Below are 10,139 nucleotides of genomic sequence, written 5' to 3'. Positions count from 1 at the left end.
TACAAGTACAGATTATATATATATATTTTTTTTTTAATTAGTGTATAACGTAACTGTTAATGTAAGCATGCGTTGTCTTATTGGACCTATATTTTTAGGTTTATATATTAATTAAAATAACCTAATTCTGACAGAAAAAAATATTTTAAAAAATAAATGTTGTTCCATTAACCGACGATATTCATAAATAATCAAAAGGCTTAAGGATTCGAGTAAAAATTAAAATGTTCATAAAGTATTAATTATTTTATTCGTTTTAAAATAAAAAGCAATCATATTAAATTTGTCTTCATAAATGTATTTTGAATACGGTTGAAAATAAAAAATGTAAAATACTATTATTTGACTAAATAATTAATAATAATAAAAAAATATGCAGAGAGCAGGTTACGTAGAGATGTAATAGCTATGACCAAATCAGTAACACATACAAGCTGCCAGACTAGTTACGCGTTGTACCGTTTACAGACTAGTTCGATAATGTGCTCTATGTCTATAGTCATAGAATATAATATTCCATTCTAAGTGTCACTAAGATTTTAATTTTATACTTCTCAGTGCTCTAACTTTACTTGGACGGTGAAAAAATTGTTAATTTTTTAAAATGTTATTTTTATTTCACTTAATGAACTAAACTGTATATATATATATATGAATTTTAATTTCAATTTGACATAACAATTATATATTTATATATCTGTGTACATTTTTGACAATATAATTTTATAGTACAACGCCAATGATTTGATCAATATTCAGATCGATATTATATTTTTTTATTCCCTTAATTCTAGTTCACTCCTCCGGCCAACTCTCTGACAACTTGTGCCACGTCCTCGGCTAGTTTGTCGGCGGACTGAAAAAAAATGTATGAATTTAATAAATAATAATAGATTATTGTTATAAATATGGCGATTGAGTGAAGCGAGCGGAACGAGCGAAACGCGCGAAATGATATACCGGCCACTCGGGTCAATGTCCGATGAATCGAGATTTTTTTATAGCCCAATCTATATTTTTTATACGTATATCTGTGGTGGTTTTTATTAAAAAAAGTTTTCATTGCACAACCCATTTTAAATTTTATGTGATGATAGCGGAACCTCTGTCCAAAAAAAATAGTTGGGTACCGAGACGCTGAGGTCGCTTCACTCGACTAGCATCGAGAGCTGTTCTTTTCGGGCGAAGAGAGAAAAATGCGAAGGTGCTTCGTGGACCTCCTAGTAATGTAATCTATGATGAGACTTTACGGGCAAATTTTAATAATAATTTATAAGTACTAAATATAAATTCGTTTCTGTCCTGCTGAAATGTAATAAATATTGTGTTGAACACACTTCACATGTTTTACATTAAATAATGTTCTATATAGTATCTATATGTCTGCACCTCCTGCGTGTCGCCCTCAGCGTACACCCTCACTATATCCTCAGTGCCCGATGGTCTCACGAAGGCTCTCCCGCTGTTGACCTCTGACACGATCTCATCAATCCTCTCCTGTAAACCTTCCGGAGAGATGCATCTCCTCTCAGCATCCGTTGTCTGAATCGCGTTACGATCCTGAATATAAAAATTCTTAGGTTAATCATAGTATTATAGTAAAAATACAATAATCACGGCCGAGACTACCGCGAGCATGCATTTAAATGAAACTAATATTTTACGGATCACTCCGAGCCGTGATCGCGGCGCTGCAAAGTAACCGGAACGTCGGGAGTGTGTAGCTTTAAAAAATAGGAAAAAACGCGAAGTAATCCGAAAAAAATTGGTTTCATTTAAATATTATTTTTTTAACAGTCATGAAATATATTGTAATTTTTCAAAACCAAGCCATCCGATATGTCGTATGATCTAAATAGGATACGACATATCGCATCGTTGTCGTCCAGTTATAACTGACCTGTACGGTGACTTTAAGCTGTCTGCTGGGGAGGTCTCGGTAGGTGTTCTCCCATCCAGTAATGTCTAGACCCCTCGCACACAGTACAGTTTCCACTAGGAATAAATCTGATATGGCGTCTCCGACCGTCTCATTGGTCATGTCGATGAAGTCTAATAATATTTGGGCCGACTTCCTTTGTTCAGCGTCTCTGATAAGATATATATATATATACATATAATTTTATTATTACCATACACCACACGAGTACAAAAGTATTAAACTATGACTCTCACCCGTCCTCGTCTATTTTCTTGAGTGTATTTTTCGCTTCCCTGCTGTAAACCACCGTACCGTGACCGTTAGCTTCAAAATATATCCCGATGTCATACTTCAAGGCCTCGTGATGAAGATTTTTGACACCGGTCTTCACACACGACACCGGGATTTTCTGGAAGATTTATATATATATATAAATATTTATATGTAAATATATATATTTGCAAGGAGTTTTGAAGTAGTCTACGCAGAATGTATGCTTTTATTTGATTTACTTATACACAAGTCAACGGCACACAGCACACAGCTCAGTAATAATTTTCAATAATATAATAATTTAATCATTAATTATATAATGACAATTTATCCACGAAAAAATGAAAAACCAGTCACGGCTGTAACGGCCAAAGTATTTCTTATACGATCAATAAGTTAAACGATTATTATTTTCTGCATACAAAACTCGTCAACTCGTCTTTTGCTGTATGTACAGAGAATAATGTATCGGTCAGTGGTTCTGCTTACTGCCGCAACGCCTGGTTGGCGGCGCTAGTATCGACCGGTCGATGTTGTTTGTTTACTCCGATAGATGGCGCTGTTAAGAATTTCACTAAGCCATGAATTTAATGACATTATTAATTAGACATCTGTGAATATTTGTATTGAGTAACTTGCGAGTAATGTATTTGGTAAAAATTTAACAATCCACATTTAACCGTCATATCTGTATAGTATGCAGTTATTTTCGTCTCTTACATGAATGCACTAAGCCGATAGTAATAAAATTATTTACGTATATCATTCAGTACTTCCTTATAATGACTGAACACATTTTTGAAATGTTATCAATCTCACCAGTTCCTCTGTAATATATTTGGTGGAGGCTCCGTTGGCGTATGCTGTTTGTACTAGGCCTAGCTTCAGCTGGTCCGCTCCGCAGGTGCCGAGCAGTTCCGTTATATAACTAGCGAGCAACGTGGCTATGCGATCACCGTCCAAGAGATGCATTTTTTCACTGAAATAAACAAAAATATATCAATGTCAGCATTTGTCCCTACAACATACCAAAACTATGCTGATTTTGATAAAAATCTATATTTTGATGTCATTTTGATGGTAATATCATCAAAATATAGTAACTTTTCCTTAAACCTCTATATTGAACTGTTTAGTTAATTCCATAAATGTAAGGTATGGAATTAACTAAACAGTTATTTAGTAATAAAATTATTGCTTATGTTAATGTTTTTTTACTTCACTCTATTACATCATACTACTTGATAAAGAGGTGGTAATTTAGTTCCAGTACTCTTACCTTAATAATTGTAACACTGAATATTATAAAATAGAATTAAAACGCAGGTTGGGGGCATTCTGTTACGGGTTGTGGACAAATAAAATCTAAGTGGAAGTACTGCCTAAATTATATATATCAAAATAGAATATATATACATATTAAATAAATACTTTATACTAACTCATTGTCAACATAATAGTAGACGATCCTATCTCCGTCTCCGTCAAGTGAGGCGACTCTCTGATACGGGACGTGTTCCACGCCCACAGGCACTCGCTGGGACACCTTCACGTAATCAGCGCCGCACTGGAAATATGACATCGACAAAACATAATGATATAATGTGTATGATAAAAATGAGAAATAAATTTATATGTATATATAATATTAACAATTTTATAATTTGATAATATCATAATGATATAAGAAACTAACGTTCAAATTGAGTTTTCCACCGTTTCCACCCAAATTGAATAGCATCAAGTCCAGCTCTCCGTCCAGGGTCTTCTTGATGATGTTCAGCTTCTTCCCTCCCACCCCGTTGGCGCCGTCCACATACAACGTCGTGTTGTAGGCGCCACTCACTGATAACTTCTGCCGAATCCTCTTGAACGAACCCACAATCTTCTCATAGTAACCTGCATTGTTTGTGTTGAAATTAATTTTGTATATAAAAGTATATTTTTTTGTATGTATATATATATTCCCATTGAGACATTATCTGTATTAGTTATTATTTGTTTCCGTTACATCACACACCTTCCTCGGAGGGCGCTCCGTATGTGTTGTCGTTCCTACATTTGACACAGAAGTGTAGTATGGGGGTCGTCACTATGCCAAATTCTTTCGGCGTGCCTTTCAGTGCTATGACGCCGTTAGCTGCGGCCGCGGCCAACCTTGGACTTGTATATCTATGGATATATACATGATGAGTTATAAAACTATACTAATTTACACTTATTATATCAACTATCAGCCAGTAAGTGCCCCATCAAAATAGGTACAGCCGTTATTATTTTCGGATTAGTCGAAACAAAGTGAGAGTTTATATATCTTTATATATGGGTACAAAGAGAAATTCTAATTTTATTTACTTGTACAAATTGTATATATGTATAAGGGTGGGTACATATGTGTGTTCATACAAAAAACCTCTTATAAAACTACCTCCTACTCTCTTAAAAAAATCTTTGAGTTTAAAACTCTTAGTTACATATACCTACCTAGTAATAAATATGAAAGGGTATAACAAACAAAAAGATTTTAATGTTCATTATGTTTTGGACAATAATTAATTATGATAATAATTTAAAAAAAAAACAATATATATATATATATAGTTCAGTCACCTTGTATCCATCCCTATATAGACGCTGGCTTTCAAAGACATGTCCGCATTAACCTCCTTGATTATTTGACCGGTGATTGATTCTAAGTCATTGTCACTGAAATACAATTATTATTTGTATACAAAGGAATAAGTTACTTATATAAGGTCTTATTTGTATAAGGCAGTAAGGGTGTAGCCCACAATGTTGTTTCTAAACGGTTCGGTGGGTCATTTATAAAATAGGTCTAGACAGAACATAATTTAGACAGATTTTCATATTCATTAAACATTATAGTATAAAAATATTATTTGATTTATGGAATATTTTTTTAAAAATATACTATGGCTTCATTACCATTGAAACTTCAATGTTGCCAACATGAATAATCTAACAAAAAATTTATTACATATTGACTATTATAAAAAACATTATTTTTACTAGTAAATTATAATTATTGTATACAAATTATCTGTATGACTTCTCCAGCACCATAAAACCTCAGCATATTTATAATTTTCAAGTATTTCTTTTCGAGTAAATTAAAATATTATTATCTCTATGTATTTTCCCCCACGACCGCCCCTCTACCTGACATTGGCCATCCTTGTGGCGATCTCCTCCCAGCTCTGTTCCAACATCTCGCCGTCGGGGTCGATCAGCTTGACTCCGTTATCGGGTTCAAGGTTGTGGGAGGCTGTTATCATCATACCGATGGTGCGACCTGACAACATTATAAATGAGTTCATTACCATTACCAGTACCGAATATTGATTGTTATCAAATCCTTGTAATATTTTTAACTATAGTTTAAAATAAACTTTGTAAAGCTAATAATAATAACAAGATCTCTGTCTTCCGCGAACATTCATTTAAATGAAAGTAATATTCTTCGGATTAATATGAGTATTTTATTATTTTAAAAACTACATACTCCCGACGTTTCTGTCACTTTGCAGCAACCGTGATCACGTCTCGTCTCCCCGTGTTCTAGATGTGCAAGTGTTTTTGAGATAGTAAAATACTCGTAGTAATCCGAAAAATATTAGTTTAATTTACACAATGTTATGTTACTTAAAATAAATGAAATATATTATATAGTTGTATTCATTTTCATAAAATTATATGTAATTTATGTACAGTATTTTGATTGAAAAAAATAATTGTCATCCGCTAGTCGGATACATGTTCGATGGATTCCGTATATTTTTTTATTATAATGACAGAATAAAACAATCAGTTGTAATCTATGTATTTATATATATATTTATATTATTATATTATATTCGTCGTCACAGTGGAAAAAAAATCTAAAATAAATTATCTGTGAAAATTTTCGTTGTCTATGACTGTTTACGAGTTAAGAGCCTGGTGACAAACAGACATGGGGAGTCTTAGTAATAGTCTTGTTTAAACAACCGCTAGCTTTTTTTCATGTATATTGGAATGTGTTTTTTAATTTTGTTACCCAACTCGTAGGTAGTAAAAAATTAGGTATCAAGCAATATAAAAATTTCTTTATTGTTAAATTCATATCACATGTATATATGTCTTACCATTTTTAACTCTAGACCGTATAACAGCGAGCAGTCCCATGCGATACACGACATGCTCCAGAAGGTTAGCTCTGCAACAATACATTATATTATTAGAAGACGTGCTCAGAACATTACAATGGTCGTTATAAGATAACCACCAACCTTAATACGAGTTTTAATAGCAAACTCAACACCGATAGTTTTAACGTTAATTCGTAAAGTATAGAAATTAATTAACTTTTTAAGATTTTATACGCACTAATAATGAGTATTTACAGTGTAGATTTCTTAATTGCTTATTTTTATCCCATAAAACGTAATATGATAAATAATAATGTTACTTATGTGCCTTCGATTAATTTTTAGACGAAATTGATTTGAAATTATGTGATCGTAGAAAATATTTGTGAGAAAAAAAATGTACTGAAAATAAAGAAAGTATGTAATATGTATTTAAACTATCAGCTGGCTAGCGACGAATCAACGTTTAGTAGTTCGAAAAAAAAATACTTGGCTGTAAGTGAGGCGACCTCACCGTCTCGCTAGCGAACTATTTTTTTGGACATGGGTTCCATTTTTGAAATCGGTGGTGCGATAATTTTTTTTTCGATAAAATCCTCCCCAGACAAACACATAGGGCTATCGAACAAAAAACCTCGACTCCGTGGAACATTCGGTTACCGAGATCATCTGCGCGGATAATTGCAGGGGGGTGCACAGAGATATGTTAGAAAAAAAAACAATTTTCATCATAGTTTCCTCTCTAAGACATTGATAATATTCCCGCCTAAAGTTACAGCCGTCCGGTAGGGTAGGGGAAGCAGTGCTTATTTGCATCTATGGTGTGCACGCCACTGGATAATTGTACCCAGTCTTCAGTATAACGTTCTTGCTTCACTCAACTAAGCTAAATAAATTCCATCCCATGTTATTCTAGGCTTCGTATAAAATAACAGCTCATACTGGTTGAGAAACTCCAACGACTGATACTAGACCAATCTGGAGCGTTAACAACAGAAATGAAAAGGTCTTCAGACTGTAGAGTCTACTTGAGTAGTTTTTTTAATACACCAATGTACAGTTAGTATTGATAATTGATTCCGGTATTGCTTTACCCAAAAAATGACAACTCGCTGATGATAGGCGCTTAAAAATAATGATATAAACCACCAAATATCTTCACTCGACCTTTTATCTTTCAGTTTTTATGTTGTTTTATCTGTGAACAAACAACAATCACTTTTTGTTCGAGCAAACACCGCCTTGTTGATTCGCAAACATGATACAACCCTACAGCTATAGAATGTGGGCTTTGTTATATAATACTACAGACTAGTGACACTAATCGTAAATATGTAGGCGGCAGAGCCTAGCTGCGGTCAAGTTACTGCAGCTCGAACACGGCCTGGCTCGACCGGGGAAGCACCATCCTCTCACAGAGGATCGGCGTGAAGTAGTCTTTAATGGCTGCGTTTCGTCCGATTAGTGAGAGAGCTGGTTGCCCTTTCCCTTCTCCCACCCTTTTCTACCCCTTCCCTTTCTCACTTTTTCATCCCCCCCTTCCTTAATCGAGTGTGGCAACATGGATATACGCAAATCTATGTTGCGAATGTCCATGGGCGACGGTACTACCTCCATCAGGTACACCGTCTGCGCCGTTGCGCCCTTTAGAATAAAAAATTTAAAAAAATAATAATTTTATGGCGACAGGTATTTGATCATAAAAGCCAAAAATATTAAAATAACACCAGACGAAACGTCTTACCTTAATAATAATATATAATTAGCAACTTATATATTTGTTATTTTAAATAAAAAAATTCTGTTATATGGTAACACTGCTATGTCATTTTAATTAGCTTATCATACTTAATAATTATCAAGGTTAATAAATGATGCAAAAAGCACTTAATATTTTTTTTTTTGTAAGGAAAAAAATCCTAAAATACATTGCCAAAATTTTAAACATAATTGGTATTACAAAATTATTGCATGAGTCTAGACCTACATTAATAGTGTTGGGAATGTTTCGGTGTAATTTTTCTACTTGAAAATGATATTAAATAATTTATTACACATTATATTACATTATATAGAATTCCTTTGTAGATGTTTTATTATCATTATAACAGTAAATTATTTTATCAAATGATCAATATTATCTGATAAATTTACATTAGTATGTCGAAACATTAAAGTGGAACAAGTGGTTACATGGAAACCAACATATTAATTTTTTATAGTATAAATCAGTACTTTATATTAAAAAATATGTAAGCACAGTCTATAATACATTTAATAATATTGAGCAATATTTGTAGAGACTAGATTTTTTTTTTATCTATCAGTTTTTTAAAATTTGTTACATATAAAATAAAATAATGGCTTCCAATCAAACTTTAAATTCAATATAATATATAGATAATAAAATATTTTTTTCTTAGAAATTTACTACTAGGTTTTATAATCTGTAATGTATAAGTGTTCTGATATGGTGCTCTCTCAGTAAGTGCTTGGATATCGGCCAATATATTTAGAAAAGCATTTATTGTGAATGGAAATGGAATAAATCAAATAACCATATAAATTTTATATCTTAAATAGCATCTAAATGTGGATGTTCCGTTGGTGTGCAAATTGATACATCCTGTGACACAGTTACTAGGGTCGATAAACCACTTAGGAAGGTACAAGTGTGTACTAGGCCTTACTTCTTATGTACTTGATACTTAGTTTTTTTTTTTTAAGACAAAGCATAATACTTTTTAGGTCATTGTGTCATATTAACAACAAATTTGATATTTTAAATTAAAATTTATAATTTTGAATGAAGACTTATTTCAAGGTCGTAGTTAAAAAAAAAAAAAAATTAATTTTGTGTTTTCTTACTAAAAGTGATATTTTTTTCATCTTTTTATCATGATGCTATTGAAAAAAATTGTAATGGGCATTAAATAGGTCTAAAATGATTGTAAGACAAATATGTATGGATTTGGTAAACAAATTTTCTCCTTCAACCGTATTCCATGAATGTTTTACAAATTGCATAATTCTAATAAGTTGGCATATTTCTTGAATTAATTATGTAACATGAGCTATGTATTCACATAATTCCAATCTAACCAGTTAAACTGGGAGACTGACCTAGGGATTACATAGCAATATGGTTATACTTCAGTATCACAAGTTTACATTGACTCACCCATGTATGTCATTCGAACATAGCATTTAATTAATTCCAATGTCAACATGCAAAGTCAAAGTTAAATTAAATAAGTGCAACTTTTAACGCGATAAAGGAATTCATTGATATTTTAGGTGATTTTCTCTTAATAAATTTGGTGACAAATCAATAGTCTTTTTGTTGGAAGTCAATGACCATAATCTCGACAACTTCCCGTATTAATTTATTCTATAAGTGACTCACGAACGTAGGTGCTTAAAAGGATACGGCAAGTGCATCCTTAGTTAGAAATGCTGACGTGACACGTACTCCACTTGAGTATCGTAAAGTTTTACTTTTAACTGAAATTACAGTTAGGAAATACCCTTTATTGATTATTAGATAAATAATTACTCACTTGGTTCGGAATCCGGCTGTGCCGTATTGAATGAAAACGTCCGTTGTTTTTGGATGCATTTCTCTAGCGAACGCGTACACGACTCGAAGGCTACTCGGCGGCATTCTGTTCGGTGAAATTATTTTATAAGGCCGCGAGTAACAATCACTTGAAATCAACAAACCAGATTTCTACATTCCCGCTTTGACAGTGGCGGATTATGACTATTTTTGTAACTCCACCGAAATGTCATACGTC

General features: G+C 32.9%; 1 protein-coding gene across 1 annotated transcript; it reads right to left on the bottom strand.

Moving 5' to 3' along the window:
• Window positions 1-231: 231 nt before the first annotated feature.
• LOC116774734 (phosphoacetylglucosamine mutase) lies at window positions 232-10,122 on the bottom strand. Its single transcript, XM_032667474.2, has 12 exons — window positions 9,903-10,122; window positions 6,340-6,410; window positions 5,375-5,507; window positions 4,805-4,900; window positions 4,215-4,366; window positions 3,891-4,093; window positions 3,637-3,761; window positions 3,014-3,173; window positions 2,176-2,330; window positions 1,901-2,090; window positions 1,390-1,560; window positions 232-856 (listed from the first exon to the last, which is right to left on the bottom strand). Exons 1-12 carry the CDS (start codon window positions 10,004-10,006, stop codon window positions 791-793), a joined length of 1,626 nt encoding a protein of 541 aa, XP_032523365.1. The 5' UTR covers window positions 10,007-10,122; the 3' UTR covers window positions 232-790.
• Window positions 10,123-10,139: the final 17 nt, after the last annotated feature.

The sequence above is a fragment of the Danaus plexippus genome, chromosome 23 (assembly GCF_018135715.1).
Source record: "Danaus plexippus chromosome 23, MEX_DaPlex, whole genome shotgun sequence".
Lineage (NCBI taxonomy): Eukaryota > Metazoa > Arthropoda > Insecta > Lepidoptera > Nymphalidae > Danaus > Danaus plexippus.
Note: the sequence above shows the minus strand (reverse complement) of the source record. Positions and strands in the feature narration are given on the sequence as shown.